The sequence below is a fragment of the Convolutriloba macropyga genome, chromosome 5 (assembly GCF_964194025.1).
Source record: "Convolutriloba macropyga chromosome 5, txConMacr16.3, whole genome shotgun sequence".
Lineage (NCBI taxonomy): Eukaryota > Metazoa > Xenacoelomorpha > Acoela > Convolutidae > Convolutriloba > Convolutriloba macropyga.
The window spans coordinates 59715454-59738817 of NC_134472.1; the positions used below are offsets into that span (position 1 = coordinate 59715454).

Below are 23364 nucleotides of genomic sequence, written 5' to 3' on the forward strand. Positions count from 1 at the left end.
ATTTGTTCATATTTATTGATATTTTGAAGTCATATTGAAAAAAGGAATCTCAAGTTGTTTAAAAATTAATGGATGATAGAAAAGTCATTACCGAAAAATTATTTTTTAAAGGCTTCGACACTTTTCTCTCTCAATTTTTTCAATTAGTGGTTTTTGCCTAATTTTTTAAATCTCTAGGAAGGCGTAAAATGCTGACCGGTCTCAAGAGCTTGTAATTGAGTATTCAAAGATTGAAGTTACCCGAGGCAGTCATTTTATGTCGAATAGTCCCAAATTTTATGATATTATACATTTTCAATGATTTTTTTTAACTTTTCAGTTTTTGTTGTAGCCTTGTAGCCTATTCTCATCCTTGAGAGGTCTCATTCAAATTCTTGTCTTCGAAAATGTTAAATATCTAGTGATATCATGTCGTAACTGGTGTTTTTTGTTGACAGTATGCATTTAAATAAAAGCTTTAGGGGTGTAGTTGTGTTTCTTTTTCTCTTCTTTTAGCACATTCGCGTAATAACAGATCCCAATTATTTTCAAATGTGACCCAAATGCACTTATTTAATCTTTCAGTATCATTTCAGTTGCATTAGTATGATTGAAAATTAAAGGAAGAATACATAGTATTCAGATAATAGCTATTGATTTAAATGGCTTTAAAAATTTGTGTTTTCGCAAATTGTTTAGTTTTTTTGAGTTTTTCAGCTTCTGTAGTGCGTTCCTATTACTTAATCTAACCAATGACAGGTCCTATTGGTTTCCTAATGAATGCTTAGTAAATTTATTCAGAATTGTTTTTTAAAACCTAATGATTTTTAAGACATTAGAAATTATTTGGTTTAAGAAAAGTTGATTGACTTTTCATTTTCGCCTTATTATTTCCTTTTGTCGACTTTGTTACCTAGTCTCACACAAAATTGCCCTCTGCTGTAGAGTATGGACAAGGTAAATTTGTGTAGTTAAGGTTTAATACGATTGCATTTTGGCGTTGTTACTAGGTGCGTTCAAATTTAGATGATTAGTTTTTGCCGTGAAATTTTTGTTTTTGCTTCTTTTGTTGTTTGTTTTTTTTTCTCGTAGTTTTTTCTCGTCAGCGCTGTAATGAGGCATGGCATTATATAACTCAAAGTAGTTGAGTTTTTAAACGTTTTTTAAAACTCAAACATCTCTTTTTATTATCTCCATTTGTTTGACAATTAAGTCAAAAGTGTAGATGAGCTCGGGTCGGAACATGAGAAACACGTCAAAAAAAGTGAAACCAAATTTGTGTAAGGAATAGCTACAAACCTCTGATTAAAAGGTATGAGATGCAAGTGATGAAGTTTGAAACTATTACTTGACGAGCATGGGGCGTTATTACGCTACAAGTAACCAATAAATCAGTTTTTGACGTTTGAATATAAAATCATTTTTGACCAAATGAGAGTGTACTGGCAATAATAACACAGATTTAAAAGATTAACAATAAAACCTGTCTTGCGATTGATTGGGGGCGTTGAAATGTCTCTCTTCCTCTCTATGATTTCTTCTTTTGTGTACAAAAAATTTGATTTAAGATTTATATTTAACATTATTGGTTAGACATTGGTGCATTTGGTTCTGATATTATCTGACTCGTGAACCAAGCTGAACAATTTTCTTTTGTTCTGGACGATTTAGTGGTTAAAGAAGAAGAAAACTATCGAAAAAAATCAACAGTAGGCGAAAACGATAAGAACACGAACAGAATTTATCGCAGAAATATCCAATTTTATATCCTTGTTAAATATTCAACTGTCAAGTTGCAGTATACAATGATTAGAAGTAAAAAGCGAGTAGTTATATGCGAGCAGATCAGGGGGGGGGGAGTAAACAGACGTACCTATGTATAAAGATTACGTATGTCCTATTTTCATCAATTTTCCAAAGATGTACCTAACAAAAGAGTGAGAACAATAGACATGTCATCTTATCATAATTACCCAGGAGTAGTTATCATAATTTCTCCTGGGGGAATGCATCCAGTCGGATTTTTCTAATACCTTTCAGATAATCTTAACTAAATTCCATCTGCAGCACTTTGACTTTGAAACACTTCATTTACGCATAACTCTTTCAATTATTAATAATTTCATAAATTTTCGATTATGAATGAAGTTTTGTTTTCAATAATTTTCAATAACCATAAATCAGTTTTTCAGCAATACCATAAATCAACCATAAATCAACCATAAATCTGTTCTAATAATCGATTAACGTTAATTTTTATGGCACGATTTCATTGAAAAATACTAAAGCACAGAGAACCATCACTCAATTTTTTTTTTTGTTTTTTCTTAGTTTAAGATTCTGAAACCTCGAAATAATAGTTTTTTGTTTGAAAATGTACGTTACTGTACAAAATAATAGTGTATTTTTCGAAGTGGAGTTCAATTATCGTAATTTCAAGGGCAATGATAGAATATAGTTTTCGGTTTTTTTAGTTTGCGTTTCTCAAACCTCAAACTACAAAAAAGTTCTCCAAGAACGGTATGCTGTTTTAACTGTCTATAGTTATTTTATATACAGAGCATTTGATGGTGATTTGTTTAACCCAAAGAGGTTACACTTTTTGTTTTTCCAGAAGTTTCGTCTTCTGAAACCTGAACCCTGAAACTACCTTGTTTTGGATTGTATGTTACAGTTCATCAGCATAGCGTATTTTTTAACGCAGAATCCAATGGACATAATTTAAAGGTCGTAAAAGGAGGGCAATTTTGTATTTTTTTGAAATTTTAGATTCTGAAACCTTAGACCAAAAAAATTTTTGTCAAAAAGTACCAACATTTGAAAAAATACCCATTTCTTGCCAAAAATAACCAGTTCTTGCACAGAATGCCCAATTCTTGTAAAAAAAAATACCCAATTGTTGTCAAAAAATTCCAATTACTGCTATAAAGTTCCCAATTCTCGGCAAAAAATAACCAATTCTTGTCAAAAAATACCTAATTCTTGCTGCAAAGCACCCAATTCTTGGCAGAAAATACCCACTTCAAGGCAAATATTACCACCCAATTCTTGCCAAAAAACACCCAATTTGTTGGCAGAAATTACCCAATTCTTGGTAAAATTAACGACCCAATTTTTGCCCAAAATTACCCAATTCGTTGCAAAAATACCCAATTATTGACAAAAAACACAGTTCATGAAAAAATGTATGTAATTTTTGCCAAAAAATGTCTTATACTTGCCAAAAAACCCTATTTTTACCAATAAATTACACAATTGTTCCAGAGATTATCCATGTTTGGCAAAAATACCCAATTCTTGAAAAAACACCCCATTATTACCGAAAAAGGCGAACTATTGTCAACAAAGCCCAGTTCTTGACCAAAAAACAACCAATTTTGGACACCAAACATGACACAAAACAAAACGAAATTATTGCCAAATAATTTCAAATGACACAAAGCAAAATTATAGCCAAAAAATAATCAAATAGTGCCAAAAATACCCATTTGTTATCACAGTGTATCTAACTCTTGTCAAAAAATACCCAAATTCTACCCAACTTTTTATAATTATCGAAAATTACCCTAAATAACAAGATGTTTGTCTGATTGTCAAATGTTTGTCTAAGATATATCAAAATTTAGACAACCTTGCCTTGCTATCATCTGCATTTATCTATGTTTTTCCTGACATTCGAATTGTTTCGTGTCATTACAAGCATCAACTTTTGACATTATTTTTAGTCAAGACGAATCTTCTCATGTGACCAATATAAGTTTTATGAGCAAAAATTCGTTTTGAATTATTTACTAATTTCCAAAATTAGTAAAAAAAATGTATCGGGTTTAATCTTATGAGTTTAAAAATTACGTCTTTGCATCTTCACAACTACGGATAATTAGGTGATCTCATCCTTTTAGGGAGGTAACTGACCACTCTGAAACAGTTTAGTTCAACTACGTCGTCTGATTGCCACAATTACGGATATCCAGGAATTGTATGGGTCAGTAAACTCATGTGAACAAAGTATAATCCATACTACTTTCGTTATGATTACTCACACTTAATCAAAGCAGGCACAGCTCACGTGATTTAATTCTTACTCATAGTGTTGTAATATTTACGGCACTATTGCGTTATAATGATTGCCATTTTTATCATAGAGCACATACAAAAATTCAACTCTTTGTGCTTCTTTTCCTTCTTTTCAACGACTCAACTATAGCTGTTTTTCATTCTTTTGCTGAGACAATTTCAATCTCTAATCAATCGAACGAGAATCTCAAGACCCAGTTCTTCTTCCCCGATTTAATTGATGATGTAGCAATTATAAATGAGAGGAAAACGTGCTTCGGCTGGGTAGCTGATCCTCCATTCTCAATTTCCTCCATTCTCTCTTCAAGAATCTGCCTGAAGTTTCTGTACCATACAAACAGACAACTGTAGACTTCTACAAGAATTACAACAAAAACAGAACTTAAGACATCTTAGAAATTATGGAACTAAGCAGATCAGTCCGTCAGCAATTTTGTGACTATGGGTTGTCTAATAGACAAATTTATGAAAATCAGTTGGGCTTTTTTGAGAAGGTGAGGCAACATAAGTTCCTGTGCTGTGTATCTGACGAGTTTATAAATTTGAAGGAGCAGAAACCTGATCGGTATTCTGATGCATTGGCAGAGAATATTATTGCAAGTACAGAAGAAGAGAACGGACTCGACCCCAAGTTTGGACTAAAAAAAATGACAAGGCAGTCCCCTTTTCGTGTTGTTCTACAGAAACTGGACCGAATAAATTGAAAGAAGTACGGGGAGCATTGACTGTAGACAATACTTCACTCAAGACTGCCAGAACCATCCTTAGTACAGTAGTCAATAATTCCCAAGATTATCAAGATCATATTTTCTCTAACGAGGCCAGTGAAAAATTATCTGAAAAAACTTCCCTCAAATCTGAGTGACCGGCGTATTGTACACAAAAGACTGTCAAGAGAAGTGCTCCTGCTGTCAATAAACCTGAGTGTGGGAAGTAAAAATGAGATGTTGATGAAAACGAAGAAAACTTGTGTCTTCCATCGCTCAATTTGAAATGCGCTGCTGAGTATTATAGTCACAAAAACCAGCAACCTGAGAAAACATTCCTTTCACTGATTATTTGCTTATATTTCCAGTATCGTTTCTGATCCGAAACTAATATTTTTTATGAGATGACTAATTGTCTGGTTAACGTGTAAAATTCTGTTTTTACACTCAGAAAAAGTTTAATTTCATTCCTGATTTCGAATTGGTACTTTGATAATAATAATTAACTCAGTTTTAAAAATTTATTTCGGAAAAAAAATTTATTAAGAGTTCAATTTTAAATTTAAATTTATGTCGAAAAATGCTTGTTTTTAATATCTGTCTTTTTAATAGCTCGCCACAAAGAAGATTAGAAGAGAGAGGGAACTGTCGTTGCAGGGACTATGAAGTAGATTGGAACTAGTTAATCTGATTATCAGATAACGGACTGCAATCGACATACGAATACAAAATGTAAAAAGTTCTCATGGGGATAAATTTATTAACAACAGGTTTCTCATACCCCTGAATGAGTTGTCAGACCAGATTTATGAGGTAGAAATGAGAAAGATATTTATTTTTTTCCTCCTGCACATCAGACTAACAATGTTTTAACATAACTGCAATTTCTTTTTTCATTCTGCATTCCAAACAAACATGAGTTGATTGAAACGGATATTGATACTCTTTACTTCTCACTTAGTTAGAAGAAACTTGACGAAATCAGTCAACCAGAATTTTGATTATTGTGATACTGGATGATGCAAAGCGATTGCAGTGATAATTTCGTAGCAGGATTCTTTCCCACTAGAATGTTGCAATAAGTATGCTGCCTTTTATAAGAGATTACTTGGATTTTTTAAACAAGAATTTGTGGTGAAAAGTTTTTAGATATAGATACACATACAAATCATTAGGTGTAAAATTTGCAAAGTTTTTTTTTGAGCTGAAAACCATTTCCATCATTTTTGCTTTGAAAAAAAATTGTTTTACTAAATTTTTTTTTATTTAAAGTTTTTTATAGTTAATTTTTTAAAAGTTTTTTATAGAAGATGTTCATTTGGATGTTTTTTGTTTTTCGTTTTCCATTTGTCGGTTTATTCGAAGTTTTTTAATTCGAAATTTGGAATTTTTTCGAAAAAAGTGTAGTTTTACTCAAATATATGTTTTCAAAAATGTTTTATGCATAAACTTTTTAACAAAAATGTAAATTTTGATGATTTTATTTTTCTATTTTCCTATTTTCAGTTTTTGAAGTTTTCTTCATGTAAAACTTTCATTTTAAATATTTCTTTTTGAAAAAGAGCAAATTTGACGAGAATTTTTTTCTTTCAAAAATGTCGTTTAATCACAAAATTCAATTTTTAATCAAAAATTCAAAGTTTAATCAAAAAATTCAATTTTTGTTTTTTTTTTCATTTTTTTATTTTTCAAGTTATCAGTTTTCAAAGATTTTTATGTAAATTTTTCAGTTGAGTTATTTTTTTTTGAAAAAAAAATTGTTTCACTAAAAAAAAATTTCTTATTCTTTCAAAAAGTTCGTTTTTTACATAACGTTTTCAACAAAAAATTTAAGTTTTGATGTTTTTAATTCTACTTTTGATAATTTTATTTTTTTGTCCTTTTTTAACCGCTTCTGAAGTTTATTAATGTGAACTTATCAAAATTAGTGATTTGTTTTGAAAAAGATGTTGTTTTACTAAATTTTTTTTTTAAAAAAATGTCGTCTTTATAATGTTTTTAACAAAAAATGTAAATCTTGATGTTTTTTATTTTTCAGTTTTTTTCAATTAAAGTTTTCAATTCAATTAATTTTTTTTGAAAATTAGTTTTACTAGAAAACTTTTTCGTTCAAAATATTGTTTTTTGTAAAGTTTTTAACAAAAAATGCAATTTTTGTCTTTTTTTATTTTTCTGTTTTTCCAATTTTTAGTTTTTGAAGTTCTTTATGTAAAATTTTTTTAATAATCAATTTTTTATTCGAAAAAATGATTTACTAGAATGAATGTATTTTCAAAAGCGTTGCCTTTTACATAAGGTTTTTAACAAAAATTGCAATTTTTGTTGTTTTTTCGTTATCTTTCTTTTCTATTTTTCAGTTTTCGAAGTTTTTTACGTAAAATTTTCAATTGAATTTTTTTTAATAAAATTTTGTTTTACTGAATGAATTTTTTTCAAAAGTGCTGGTTTTACGTAATGTTTTCAACAGAAAAATGTAAATTTTGACGTTTTTTAATTTTCTGTTTCTCTATTTTCCAGTTTTGTAGTTTTTTTGATGGAAAGTTTTCAATTTAATCATTTTTTTTTACTAAAATAGTTTGAAGAGTTTGTCTATCAAAAACGTAGTTTTTTACATAAAATTTTAATCGATAAAAAAACTGATGGAAAATTTTAAAAGCGAAAAACGGAAAAATGGAACAAGAAAAACTTCAAAACTTATATTTTTGTTTAAAAAATATGCAAAAACGACTTTTTTTGAAAAAATTTTTTTAGTAAAACAGTATATTCTCTCAAAAAAAACTTCAATTGACTTTTTTACATGAAAAACTTCGAGAAATGAAAAATAGCAACTGAAAAACAACAGAAACTGCATTGTTTGATTAAAACTTAATGTAAAAAACAACATTTTCGAAAGAAAAACTCTTCAAACTGTTCTAGTAAAACATTTTTTAAAGAAAATGTATAATTAAACTGAAAATTTCCCATGAAAAAATCTACAAACTTGGAAAACAGAAAAACAGAAAAATAAAAACATCAAAATTTGCATTTTTTTGTTGAAATCGTTATGTGAATAACAGCTTTTTTGAAAAAATTGTTTCAGTAAAAAAACATTTTTTTAAAAAAATAATTCAATTGAAATTTTTACATAAAAAATTTCGAAATTTGAAAAAATTAAAAAAAATGAAAAACAATACAGAATAGCATTTTTTGATAAAAACTTTATGTAAAAAACGACTTTCTGTAAAATTTTTGAAAGAAAAACTCTTCAAACAATTCTAGTAAAACATTTTCTTAAAAAAAAGATTAAATTAAAAACTTTCCGTCAAAAAACTACAAAACTGAAAAATAGAGAAACAGAAAATTAAAAACGTCAAAATTTACATTTTTCTGTTGAAAACATAGTGTAAAAACAGCACTTGAAAAAAAATTAACTCATCAAAACAACATTTTTTTGAAAAAAATTCAATTGAAAATTTTACGTGAAAAACTTCAAAAACTGAAAAATGGAATGACAGAAAAATAAAAAGCTACAAAAATTGCACATATTGCGAAAAACCTTAGGTAAAAGACGGCATTTTTGAAAGAAAAATTTTCTAGCAAAACATTTTTTCATAGAAAAAAGTGATTAAATTAAAAATTTGACATAAAAAAATTCAAAAACTGAAAAATGGAGAAACGGAAAATAAAAAACAACAAAAATATCATATTTTGTCAAAAACGAAAGAACGACATTTTTGAACGAAAAAAAAATCTAGTAAGACATTTTTTCAAAAAAAATTTTAATTAAATTACAAAATTTAATTGAAAAGAACTGAAAAATGGAAAAACAAAAAAATAAAAAACATTAAGATTTACATTTTTGTTTAAACATTATGTAAATAACGACATTTTCAAAGAAAAAATTATTTTTTTTGCAAAAACATTTCTATCTCGAAAAAAATTCAAAAAGTTTTTTCATAAAAAGCATTAAAAAACTAAAAAATGGAAAAATAGAAAAATTTAAAACTACAAAATTCGCATTTTCTGCTGAAAACCTTATGTAAAAAAGGCATTTTTTAATAAAATTATTTTAGTAAAACAACAATTTTTTTTTTCAAAAAAACCCACTAATTTCAAAATTTTACCTTAAAAAACTTCAAAAGTTGATAAAAAGAAAACAAAAAAAAAATAGAATCATCAAAAATAGAATAAGGAAAACGTAAAAACTTACAATTTTGTTAAAAACTTTATGTAAAAAACGAACTTTGAGAAAAAAATGTCTTAGTAAAACAATATTTTTTTTTCAAAAAAAGATTTCAATTGAAATCTTTATATAAAAACTTCGAAAATTGAAAAATAGAAAAAAAACAACAAAAATAGCATTTTTTGATTGAAACCTTATGTAAAAAACGACATTTTTGAAAGAAAAATTTTTCTGGTAAAATATTATTGTTTTCAAAATAAATAATTAACTTGAAAATTTCTTATGACAAAAACTACAAAAACTGAAAAAAGGAAAACAAAAAAAAATCATCAAAACTTCAATTTTTGCTAAAAAGCTTTTGTAAAAAACATTTTTGAAAAAAAATATTTGAGTACAATTTCACTTTTTTTCAAAAAAAAATTAAATTCGAAATTTCAAACTAAAAAACTTCGAAAACCGGCAAATGGAGAAACGAAAAATAAAAAAGCATCCAAATGAAAATCAAAAAACTTATAAAAAATGAAATTAAAAAAACTATTTAAGTAAATAATTTTTTTTCAAAGCAAAAAATGATGCAATTGTTCTTCAACTTTTAAAAAAAACATTGTAATTTTTGTACCTATTGAATTGTATCTGTATCTTTATCTAAAAATTCTTTACCAAATTCTTCTTTAAAAAGACCAAGTATTCTCTTATCAAAGGCAGCACGGTTATTGCAACCCTCTCGTGGGAAAAAAAGCTGCTGAAGCTTGCTGCGAAATTATCACTGCAATCGCTTTGCATTAACCAGTGTCATAATAATCACATTTCTGGTTGACTGAATTCGTCAAGTTTCTCCTAACTAAGTGCCATGTAGAGAGTATAAGTATCCGTTTCAATCAACGCATATTGGTTTGGATTGCACAAAGAAGAGAAGAAATTGTATTTAAGTTACAACATTGTAAGTTTGGCGCGCAGGAGGATAAAAAAGAAAATGTCTGGCTCATTTCTACCTCATAAATTTGGTCTGGCAACTCATTCATTGGTTTTGAAATACTTGCTATTAATAAACTTATGCACATGAGGACCTTTCGTGTATTTTGTATTCGAATGTCGACTGCAGTCCGTTATCTGATAACCAGATGAACTATTTCCAATCGGCTTCATAGTCTCTGCGACAGTTAACTTTCTCTTCTGATCTCCTTCGCGGCGAGCATCAACAGCAATCTGAAAAAAAGATTCCAAGCAAGGGTTGGGAGTGTTTTGCAGAGGCCAAAAAACCGACGTTTTTGAAAAAAAACAGATAATACAAAAACAAGCATTTTTTGACATAAAATTAAATTCAAAATTAAACTTTTAGTTAAAATTTTTTTTGAGGATGCATTTTTAAAACAGAATTGAATATTAGTGTCAAATTATCAATTCGGTAGCATACTTGAAATTCAGTTTTTAATGAGTGTAAAAACAGAATTTTACAAATTAACCAGTCAATTAGTCATCTCAGGAAAAACTAGTTTCAGATCTGAATTTATGCAGGAAATATAAGCAAATAGTCAGTCAAGTATATAACCTCTCGGTTTGCTAGTTTTTGTAACTATATAAATCAGCAGCGCGTCTCAATTTGCATGATGGAGCACACACGTTTTCTTCGTTTTCATCAAGATCTGGTTTTTTTTACTTCCCACACTCTCAAGCTTATTGACAGCATGAGCCCATCTCTTGACAGTCTTTTGTGAACAATACGCCGGTTGCTTAGATTTGAGGGAAATTTTTTCAGATGTTTTTTCACTTGCCTTATTAGAGAAAATATGATCTTGGTAATCTGCATATTTATTGACTACTGTACTAAGGATGATTCTGGCAGACTTGAGTGAAGTATTGTCTATAGTCAATGCTCCCCGTACTTTTTTCAAATTATTCTGTCCAGTTTCTGTAGAAAAACACGAAAAGGGGACTGCCTTGTCAAATTTTTTGTTGTCAAACTTTGGCTCGAGTGCGTTCTCTTCTTCTATACTTGCAATAATAATCTCTGTCAACGTCCAATTTTCCCACTCGTCACAATCCCGATCAGGTTTCCGCTCCTGCAAATTTTCAAACTCGTCAGAAATGCAGCACAGGAACTTAAGTTGCCTCTCCTGCTCAAAAAATCCCAGTTGACTTTCATAAATAATTCTTTAAGAAAACTCTCAGTCGCACATTTGCACTCGGACGGATCTGTTTAGTTCCATGTTTTCTGAGATGTATATGTGGTTCTTTTAGAAGTCTACAGATGTCTGTTCGTATTGTATGGAGACATCAGGCAAATTCTCAATTGCAATAATGAAGACCGGAAGAGGGCTGGGAAATGAGATTGGAGGATCAGCTACCCAGCCGAAGCACGTTTTCGTCTCCTTTATTATTGCTACATCATCATTAAAATCGTGGAAGAAGAAGTGGACAATGAGATTCCCGTTGAATTTCAAAGATTTGATATTCATTATTGCAGCCGTTTTTGGTGAAGACGGTTGAACTCCTAAATAAATTAAAGTCGGAGATATTGCAAAATCGTTCTCTCTGAAGAATTAGTGTGTTATTTGCGAATAAGTACGATGATTATGATAGCCTTTTTTTGTTTTTTTCATATTTTATAACAAAAGTAACTTACCTGGAATAGGAAATAGGAAGATGTCCTGGAGATGAAGAATCTTCCCTGAAAATTTATTTTTGACAAATTAAGTTTTTAACAAATAGAGATTTAAATTATCTCAGCAAAAGAAAGAAAACAGGCTATAATTGAGTTGTTGAAGAGAAGGAAAAGAAACACAACAAAATGAACTTTTGTACTTTTTGTACGCTATGATAGAAATGATATCATTATGACGAAATAGTGCCGTAATTGTTACAATACTATGGGTAAGACTTCAATCAAGAGAGCTTTGCATGCCCTGATAAAATATGAGTTATCATACCGTAAGTGGTATGGATTATGCATTGTTCACATGAATTCAGTGACTCATACATTCCTGGATATCCGTACTTGAGGCAATCAGACGACGTAATTGAACTAAATCGTTTCAGAGAGGTCAGTGACCTCCCTGCAAGGATGAGATCACCCAATTGTCCGTAATTGCGGAGATGGAAAGACCTTATTTTAAAACTGATAAGATTAAACCGATACGTTTTATGACGAATTTTGGAAAATAGTAAATAATTCGTGACGAATGCTTGCTCTTAAAACTTATATTGATCACCTGAGAAAATTCGTCTTGACTAAAGATGATGTCAAAAGCTGAAGCTTGTATGGCCATTAAAAAATTGGAATGTCAGGAAGAATTCAAATTATAACAGATGATGGCAAGATTGTCTAATTTTTGATATATTTCAGACAAATATTTGATAGAATTTTGTTTTTTTTTGCTCTCAATTAGTGTAATTGTTGACAATTATAAAAAGTTGGGTAGAATTTGGGTATTTTTTGACAAGAGTTAGATACTTTGTGGTAGAAATGTGTATTTTTTTGACAAGATTTGGGTATTTTTGGCAATAATTGGATGTTTTTTGTCAAAAATTGGGTTTTTTTTGCCAAGAACTGGGCTTTGTTGGCAAGAGTTTTTTTGGTAATAATGGTGTGTTTTTTCAAGAATTGGGTATTTTTTGCCAAAAAATGGATAATCTTTGGCCACAATTGTGTAATTTTTTGGTAATAATAGGAGGGTTTTTTGGCAAGTACAAGGTATTTTTTGGCAAAAATTAGATACATTTTTTCATGAATTGTGTATTTTTTGGCAAGAACTGGGTATTTTTGCAATGAATTGGGTAATTTTGGAAAAAATTGGGTGGTAATTTTCGCCAAGAAGTGGGTAATTTCTGACAAGAATTGGGTGTTTTTCTGCAAGAATTAGGCATTTTTGACAAGAATTGGGTATTCCTTACCAAGCGTTGGGAACTGTTTGGCAATAATTGGATATTTTTTGACAACAATTGGGTATTTTTTGACAAGAATTGGGTATTCTTGGCAAGAATTGGTATTTTTTCAAGAAATGGTATTTTTGAGAAAAACTTTTTTTGGTCTAAGTTTTCAGAATCTAAAATTTCGAAAAATGCAAACTTGTTCTCTTTTCACGACTTTTAAACTATGTCCATTGGATTATCCGTTAAAAATTACGCTATGAAGGTGTACTGTACCATGCAATTCCAAATAAAATAAATTGAGTTTTCAGGTTTCAAAAGACGAAACTTCGTAAAAACCGAAATGTGTAAACTCTTAGGGTTAAACAAATCACCATCGAAAGCTCTCTTTATAAACAAACTGTACACCGTTAAAACAACATACCATTCTTGGAGAACTTTTTTGTAGTTTGAGGTTTGAGAAAAGAAAACTAAAAACCGAAAACTATAATCTATCATTGACCTCGAAATTACCATAATTGAATTCTGTTTCGAAAAATACCTGTGAAATTGAAGTGTATTGTACATTTTCAAACAGCATTTTTTTACTTTATGGTTTCAGAATCTGAATCTACAAAAAACAAAAATTTTTTTCATTGATGGTTTTCTAAGCTTTAGTATTTTTCATTGAATTCGTGCGTTAAAAAAACTTTAACCGATTATTAGAGGAACTTTACCTGAAAATTTGTTTTAAAGTTTAGGGTTTTTGAAACTAAAACTACGGTGCAAAAATCAGAAATGAACAAAGAAAACTGTAAAAAAAGGGTTTCTTGAATGCTTTCACATGATGAAAAAAAAAATTTTAAAAATGAAATTTGCAAAAATTTTTTTACAACATTTTCTTTGAAAAACGTCCGATAATTTGAAATTATTGAAAACAAAACTTCATTTATAATCAAAAATATAAAACATAGTTATGCGTAAATGAAATGTTTCAAAGTAAAATTTCTGTAGATGGAATTTAGTTAAGATTATCTGAAGTGCATTAGAGCGGAAAATCCGACTTGATGCCTTCGCCCTACAATGCGATGCCTTCGCCCTAAATTATAATAACTACCCCTGGGTAATTATGATAACATGAAAGGTCTTTTGTTTTCATTCTTTTTTAGGTACGTCTTTAGAAAACTGATGAAAATAGGCTATACGTAATCCTTATACATAGGTACGTCTTTTTACCCCCCACCCTGGATCTGCTCGAAGATAACTACTAAAGCGTATTGTGTGTGATTTGATAGTTCCATGAAAACCAGCAATTCATGGATCATTTCTTTCGAACATTTTGATTTAGATACGTTAAATAATGCAAGAACTCAAAAATCATCTTCATGTTATTTTTTTTACTTAATTTTTTTTCCTTAATATTTTGGGTATTCCAAAGACTTTGATTTTGGTGAATATTGGTTTTCATTTTCCTCGTGTTGCTGTGTGAATGTTAGTTTTTCAAAAATTTTAAATATCGTTTTCTGGGGGTTTTTCAAGTGAAGCCAAAAATTTTTCAGCGACCGTAATTGAGGCTTCGTTTTTCTTAAAATAATTAATACGTCGAGGAGGCCGGAATATTAACGTTAACAAAACGGTTGTTGACACTAGGAAATTCGAGCTGATTCTTCATGGGCCGAGCCGAACTGTTTTCATCTAATATTTCAATTTATTTTTTTTTCAAATTCTCCATTTTCAAAATGTTTATTCTCAATCTATACAAACACTGGTAGAAAGCTTGCAATTGTAAAAACCAAGTAAAACTAACAAGGTGTGCGTTAGTGTGCGTTCGCACATGATGTGATCCCTCCCGCGCTTATGTACATTTCTGAGTTAACTGTCTTTTGACTTACATTTTCGCAAAAGGGTAACCGAAAATAGATGTTTGAGTTTAAAAAAAATAGTTCACAACCAAATTATTAATGAATTAAGTAATGCCATGCCTCATTACAACGAGATCTGTCATTTAAAAGAATACCAGAAAAAAACAACTACAAAAAAGGAAAAACAAAATTTTCAAGGTATAAACTCAATATAACAATTTAAAAGCGCCTAGTAACAACGTCAAATTACAAGCGGATAAAACTGAACTTACGCAAGTTTACTTTTTCTTAACTATACAGCAGATGGAAGTTTTCCTTAATGAGACTAGCTTCCAAGTCGACAAAACGAAAAAAACAGAGAGGCGAAATTCGAAAATCAATCAACATTTTTTTAAACGAATAGTTTCTAAAGTTTCGAAAATCCATTGGCTTTTTAATGAAATAATTTTTGATAAATTTACCAAAAATTTTTTTATTTAAACAGTAGGACTTCTCTTTGGTTGGACTAACCATAGACTGCTACAGACTAAAAATGAAAAAAATCTCAAGTAAAACTACAAACCATTCGAGAAATTACAAATAAGTGAAGCCATTAAAATCATTAGCTATTATATGAATTTTATGTATTATTATTTCAGTTTCTATTTATACTAATTCAGCTTAAAACTATATTGAGCGAATAAACAAGTTTCATTGGGCCACATTTGAAAATCATGGGATCAGTTATTACGCGATTGTGCTGGAGAAGAGACACAAAAACAAAAATACACCACTCACATAACTTTGCATGAAAACGCATATTATCCAACAAACACAACACCAGTTACGTCATAAAGTCAGTAAACAATTTAGTTTTTAAAATATATGGAAATGTATGGGACTTCTCAGTGATGAGAAAAATTTACAAATTGAATAATCACAATAAACTGATTGCTTTGGATAACACCATTTATTCAATCCTCAATTACAAGCTTATGGGACCGGCCAGCAATTTACGACTACCTAAAGAATAAAAAAGAAGCTAAAACAACAAGTTCAACAAAAATTGAGCAAAAAAAGTGTCGAAGCCAATGAAAAATGAACATTTCTGTATATTCTATTCAACTTTCAAATAATTTTTAACAGCGATGGGATTCTTTTTAACAATTTAACTCCAATAAATCAACGAACATGAACAAATACTTTAAAACCACGAAAATTTTGAGAAGACCCGTAAAATCAACGCCATTAAAATTTCAACGGAAGCTAATAAATATGCTAATTTACGCCTCGATGAAACAACATGGATATTTGTTTTGCATGGTTCATTAATAAGACATTACAATAAGTCATTGATATTGAAAATACTACAAATACAGGCAAAATCCAAATTTATGAAGAAAAGTGCGAGAAGAAAGTGTCGAAGCGATTTCAACTGTATTTTTTTGTGAATACTGTTTGTAAGATCCATTGAACGTCATCTCTAAACATATGCAAGTATCAGTATTAGGATTATTTGATAAGATTCCAAAATGACCCAAAATTACGGAAAAAGGTATCCAAAAATTTTTGAAAATTATGATAACACGTGCATCGAAGTCATAACACCAACTGTAAGAAGATAAAACCACTAACTAGGTTGATTTTGTTTGCAATAGAAACGATGGGGTCCGGTCATTACTTAGACTGACTTACAGTTCACGAAAATAAATTTAAGATTGGTTAATTTTCAAAATTTTTGAAAAAAAATATTTTTGAGTCTTGTCAGCCATCAAATTCAATTGTTTTTAACGGAAACCGATAATTATGGTCAATTGGAGCGTATTTGTTGATTGAGGGACAAGTATGTTTTTATGCATAGGTAATCAATGAGACATCAAAATAAGTCGCATGACTATGGAAACAACAGCTAATACAGGCAAAACCTAAAAATTAAATAGAAAAGAGTAATAAGAAAGTGTTGAAGCCAATTAAACCATATACTTTTCTGTAAAAATTTTTTCCATGATCCAAACCCAATGGTCGATATCAATATCAGGACTATGTGAGCAGATTTCAAGAGGAACCAACAATTAGAAAATATCCAAAAATCTTTTTTAAAGACTTAACAGCCATTAGCTGTTCACTGAAAGCTCTAGATAGGTTCACTTAATTCTCAATACAAAAACTTTTGCACTCTTAGTCAACGAGATTATGCCCTAGGACTCCAAAAATTCTGTAAAACTTAAAAAAAGAAATCAAAATTCCATTTAAAATTACGAAAACTCAGAGAGGCCAAAAAAACACGAGCGATTCCTTGAAAACGATTGTTTTGTTCATTGGGCTTCATTTGACTCTAAATCAGGTTTGCCATTAACGGAACCTAGATATGAAAAGTGACTAGTCTCTAGGTGAACCAAGAAAACAAAATATGAAAATTTTTCTGAAAAAGATTTCTCAAATAGAGTCGCGAATTTTTTTGATAGTAAACTTCACCATGAGACCAGAACTAGTCTTTTTATAGCTTTTCATCTATTAGAAACTCAAAATTGTTTCAATTTGTGCCGTGAAATGTAATTTTGAATTAATATTTTAATAAAAAAGACCTTAATTTGAAGAAAATTTGCACTAAAGGTGAGCCAAATATCCCTTGATCACACAAAACTTCAACCCTCGATAACTCCTCGAAAAAGTCGAAATTAAAAAAAAATCCTTTTAGTTTCGAATTCTACGCTGGACGAGCTTTTTAATAATACCACTCACATTTCTGTACGATGAATATATTTATCGGCCAAAATTGTCTGAACAAAACAAAACCCATTTGATTATATAGTTCCTCTCCCCATAAGTGGGATCGGAACAATAACTTCAAAAATTGGTTGATCTGCTGCTTTCAACCTGTGTTCTAACGTCCATTCGAGTCCCACCCAGCTCGTGGTGGAGGGGGAAGGGGGTGGTGGGGTATATATACTAAATTCTTTTTGACTCCGCTATCGCTAAGAATTATTTGTTTACATTGTTTAGTACAATGAGAGAAAATTTAGCATTAATTCAGAACCGAGCAGTCGTTCGAGATGCAAGCTAGATCTTCGAAATGACTTCGGCATATTCAAAGAACCTTGTCTAAAAAATCGCATTTTGTTATTTAAAAATAACGTCACATTAAACCTGACACTGTAAATATGATTTTCTGGCATTCTAGCATCTGGTAATACAGAGATCTGGCATTTTAAAACTTGCAGGTGCTTTGCTTGAACAAAATCTGTGATACCATCTAGAAAATAGACTACAGCTCGTGGGCTAATTTAAAAAATTGTTATAAAAATGAAAACTCTAATACAGGAAGAGAATGGAAAAGTTTTGTTGTGTTGGGTTCCTGCGATTGGAGGGTAATCGTAGTCAAGTCTAATTACTCCAAGACAGGGAGCAGGTACTTTACGGCTCTGACTTATCCTTGGCTTGTTTGACACTGATGCTTTTTGTCCCATTTCGCTCTCTTTTATTGGTTTAAAAGATATATCCGAGATACAGAAATTGCTGATGTCTTTTAATGAAAAAAATGCTTATCTGCCCTCAAATAGAGAAATTTATATTTGCATTACTGCAGATTCAGGTGCTGTGACAGTGTAAAATTACTAGTGAAAAAATGTAGCGACTTTGTCGAAGTCCTCGTACAAGATTGCTTACTGTCAGCGCATTCGATACCAAAATATCGTAAGATCAGATATACCCCCACACTATCAAGACCTATGCGCAGAACTTTCCTCTTTGAAATAGGTTAGTGCTTTCAGGTTCCAGTCGTGTAACTCAGGCGTTGCCTCGTTGATTTTTTGGTGTTTTTTGCCTTGCTCATTTAAAAAAATCTGGTTTAAGCCTCGGTAATTATATTTTTTTGCATTTTTGCTATGTTCAAAAAGAGTTATGACCAAAATTTTAATTTTTAGAAGCTGTTATAATTTATTAACTTCACAGCCTGAGTTGACAGAACCGTAAAACAGGGCTGCTTATCATATGATTGATAAATTTCCTTTATGGTTGTCAACACGGGAAGGAAAACTCCAAAAAGAGGGCGATTGTATATTTTTTCAAGTAATTAAATTTAACTCCTATTTTGACTAGTATAAAACTAAAAACAACGAACACAAGTAACTTGCAGTTTTTCATAAACTCCTATATCTGTATAAGGAATTAATGAAAAATGCATATTATCCAAAACGCATATTGTTGGATAATAAAAACGCATATTATCCAACAAACACAACACCAGTTACGTCATAGTATCAGTAAACAATTTAGTTTTTAAAATATATGGAAAAGTATGGGACTTCTCAGTGATGAGAAAAATTTACAAATTGAATATTCACAATAAACTGATTAATTTGGATAACACCATTCATTCAATCCTCAATTACAAGCTTATGGGACCGGCCAGCAATTTACGACTACCTAAAGAAAAAAAAGAAGCTAAACAACAAGTTCAACAAAAATTGAGCAAAAAAAGTGTCGAAGCCAATGAAAAATGAACATTTCTGTATATTCTATTCAACTTTCAAATAATTTTTAACAGCGATGGGATTCTTTTTAACAATTTAACTCCAATAAATCAACGAACATGAACAAATACTTTAAAACCACGAAAATTTTGAGAAGACCCGTAAAAACAACGCCATTAAAATTTCAACGGAAGCTAATAAATATGCTAACTTACGCCTCGATGAAACAACATGGATATTTGTTTTGCATGGTTCATTAATAAGACATTACAATAAGTCATTGATATTGAAAATACTACAAATACAGGCAAAATCCAAATTTAAGAAGAAAAGTGCGAGAAGAAAGTGTCGAAGTGATTTAAACCGTATTTTTTTGTGAAAACTGTTTGTAAGATCCATTGAACGTCATCTCTAAACATATGCAAGTATCAGTATTAGGATTATTTGATAAGATGACCCAAAATTACGGAAAAAAGTATCCAAAAATTTTTGAAAATTATGATAACACGTGCATCGAAGTCATAACACCAACTGTAAGAAGATAAAACCACTAACTAGGTTGATTTTGTTTGCAATAGAAACGATGGGGTCCGGTCATTACTTAGACTGACTCACAGTTCACGAAAATAAATTTAAGATTGGTTAATTTTCAAAATTTTTGAAAAAAAATATTTTTGAGTCTTGTCAGCCATCAAATTCAATTGTTTTTAACGGAAACCGATAATTATGGTCAATTGGATTGTATTTGTTGATTGAGGGACAAGTATGTTTTTATGCATAGGTAATCAATGAGACATCAAAATAAGTCGCATGACTATGGAAACAACAGCTAATACAGGCAAAACCTAAAAATTAAATAGAAAAGAGTAATAAGAAAGTGTTGAAGCCAATTAAACCATAAACTTTTCTGTAAAAATTTTTTCCATGATCCAAACCCAATGGTCGATATCAATATCAGGACTATGTGAGCAGATTTCAAGAGGAACCAACAATTAGAAAATATCCAAAAATCTTTTTTAAAGACTTAACAGCCATTAGCTGTTCACTGAAAGCTCTAGATAGGTTCACTTAATTCTCAATACAAAAACTTTTGCACTCTTAGTCAACGAGACTATGCCATAGGACTCCAAAAATTCTGTAAAACTTAAAAAAAGAAATCAAAATTACATTTAAAATTACGAAAACTCAGAGAGGCCAAAAAAACACGAGCGATTCCTTGAAAACGATTGTTTTGTTCATTGGGCTTCATTTGACTCTAAATCAGGTTTGCCATTAACGGAACCTAGATATGAAAAGTGACTAGTCTCTAGGTGAACCAAGAAAACAAAATATGAAAATTTTTCTGAAAAAGATTTCTCAAATAGAGTCGCGAATTTTTTTGATAGTAAACTTCACCATGAGACCAGAACTAGTCTTTTTATAGCTTTTCGTCTATTAGAAACTCAAAATTGTTTCAATTTGTGCCGTGAAATATAATTTTGAATTAATATTGCACGAGCATCGAAGTCATAACACCAACTGTAAGAAGATAAAACCACTAACTAGGTTGATTTTGTTTGCAATAGAAACGATGGGGTCCGGTCATTACTTAGACTGACTCACAGTTCACGAAAATAAATTTAAGATTGGTTAATTTTCAAAATTTTTGAAAAAAAATATTTTTGAGTCTTGTCAGCCATCAAATTCAATTGTTTTTAACGGAAACCGATAATTATGGTCAATTGGATTGTATTTGTTGATTGAGGGACAAGTATGTTTTTATGCATAGGTAATCAATGAGACATCAAAATAAGTCGCATGACTATGGAAACAACAGCTAATACAGGCAAAACCTAAAAATTAAATAGAAAAGAGTAATAAGAAAGTGTTGAAGCCAATTAAACCATAAACTTTTCTGTAAAAATTTTTTCCATGATCCAAACCCAATGGTCGATATCAATATCAGGACTATGTGAGCAGATTTCAAGAGGAACCAACAATTAGAAAATATCCAAAAATCTTTTTTAAAGACTTAACAGCCATTAGCTGTTCACTGAAAGCTCTAGATAGGTTCACTTAATTCTCAATACAAAAACTTTTGCACTCTTAGTCAACGAGACTATGCCATAGGACTCCAAAAATTCTGTAAAACTTAAAAAAAGAAATCAAAATTACATTTAAAATTACGAAAACTCAGAGAGGCCAAAAAAACACGAGCGATTCCTTGAAAACGATTGTTTTGTTCATTGGGCTTCATTTGACTCTAAATCAGGTTTGCCATTAACGGAACCTAGATATGAAAAGTGACTAGTCTCTAGGTGAACCAAGAAAACAAAATATGAAAATTTTTCTGAAAAAGATTTCTCAAATAGAGTCGCGAATTTTTTTGATAGTAAACTTCACCATGAGACCAGAACTAGTCTTTTTATAGCTTTTCGTCTATTAGAAACTCAAAATTGTTTCAATTTGTGCCGTGAAATGTAATTTTGAATTAATATTTTAATAAAAAAGACCTTAATTTGAAGAAAATTTGCACTAAAGGTGAGCCAAATATCCCTTGATCACACAAAACTTCAACCCTCGATAACTCCTCGAAAAAGTCGAAATTAAAAAAAATCCTTTTAGTTTCGAATTCTACGCTGGACGAGCTTTTTAATAATACCACTCACATTTCTGTACGATGAATATATTTATCGGCCAAAATTGTCTGAACAAAACAAAACCCATTTGAGTATATAGTTCCTCTCCCCATAAGTGGGATCGGAACAATAACTTCAAAAATTGGTTGATCTGCTGCTTTCAACCTGTGTTCTAACGTCCATTCGAGTCCCACCCAGCTCGTGGTGGAGGGGGAAGGGGGTGGTGGGGTATATATACTAAATTCTTTTTGACTCCGCTATCGCTAAGAATTATTTGTTTACATTGTTTAGTACAATGAGAGAAAATTTAGCATTAATTCAGAACCGAGCAGTCGTTCGAGATGCAAGCTAGATCTTCGAAATGACTTCGGCATATTCAAAGAACCTTGTCTAAAAAATCGCATTTTGTAATTTAAAAATAACGTCAACATTAAACCTGACACTGTAAATATGATTTTCTGGCATTCTAGCATCTGGTAATACAGAGATCTGGCATTTTAAAACTTGCAGGTGCTTTGCTTGAACAAAATCTGTGATACCATCTAGAAAATAGACTACAGCTCGTGGGCTAATTTAAAAAATTGTTATAAAAATGAAAACTCTAATACAGGAAGAGAATGGAAAAGTTTTGTTGTGTTGGGTTCCTGCGATTGGAGGGTAATCGTAGTCAAGTCTAATTACTCCAAGACAGGGAGCAGGTACTTTACGGCTCTGACTCATCCTTGGCTTGTTTGACACTGATGCGTTTTGTCCCATTTCCCTCTCGTTTATTGGTTTAAAAGATATATCCGAGATACAGAAATTGCTGATGTCTTTTAATGAAACAAAAAAATGCTTATCTGCCCTCAAATAGAGAAATTTATATTTGCATTACTGCAGATTCAGGTGCTGTGACAGTGTGAAATTACTAGTGAAAAAATGTAGCGACTTTGTCGAAGTCCTCGTACAAAATTGCTTACTTTCAGCGCATTCGATACCAAAATATCGTAAGATCAGATATACCCCCACACCATAAAGACCTATGCGCAGAACTTTCCTCTTTGAAATAGGTTAGTGCTTTCAGGACCCAGTCGTGTAACTCAGGCGTTGCCTCGTTGATTTTTTGGTGTTTTTCGCCTTGCTCAATTAAAAAAAATCTGGTTTATGCCTCGATACTTATATTTTTTGCATTTTTGCAATGTTCAAAAAGAGTTATGACCAAAAATTTCATTTTTTTAGAAGCTGTTATAATTTATTAACTTCACAGCCTGGGTTGACAGAACCGTAAAACAGGACTGCTTATCATATGATTGATAAATTTCCTTTAGGGTTGTCAACACGGGAATAAAAACGCCAAAAAGAGGGCGAATCTATATTTTTTCAAGTAATTAAATTTAACTCCTATTTTGACAAGTATAAAACTAAAAACAACGAACACAAGTAATTTGCTGTTTTTCATTAATTCCTATATCTGTATAATAGGAGCCGTTTCTGTATTCCATATTCTTTTAATTTTTTTGGATCTTTTCCGTTTGTGCCCCCCCCCCCACAGCTTAGGAGCTACATATTTGCACTCCTCAGACACACGTGCCATATTTTTACATAAAGATTTACTATGTAAGTGCATGTGCTACGTAACTGGGGGGGGGGGGGGGGGCATAAAGTACGGGCTGACACAAACGG

The 23364-nt window shown here is 30.7% G+C and overlaps 1 protein-coding gene across 1 annotated transcript in view; it reads right to left on the reverse strand.

Moving 5' to 3' along the window:
• The window catches only part of LOC142340135 (uncharacterized), a 36565-nt gene extending 18483 nt beyond the window's left edge, over positions 1-18082 (reverse strand). The window contains exon 1 of the mRNA XM_075390600.1: positions 17967-18082. Coding sequence (XP_075246715.1) covers positions 17967-18079 — 113 coding nt within the window. The 5' untranslated portion in view covers positions 18080-18082. The remainder of the gene's footprint in view (positions 1-17966) is intronic.
• Positions 18083-23364: the final 5282 nt, after the last annotated feature.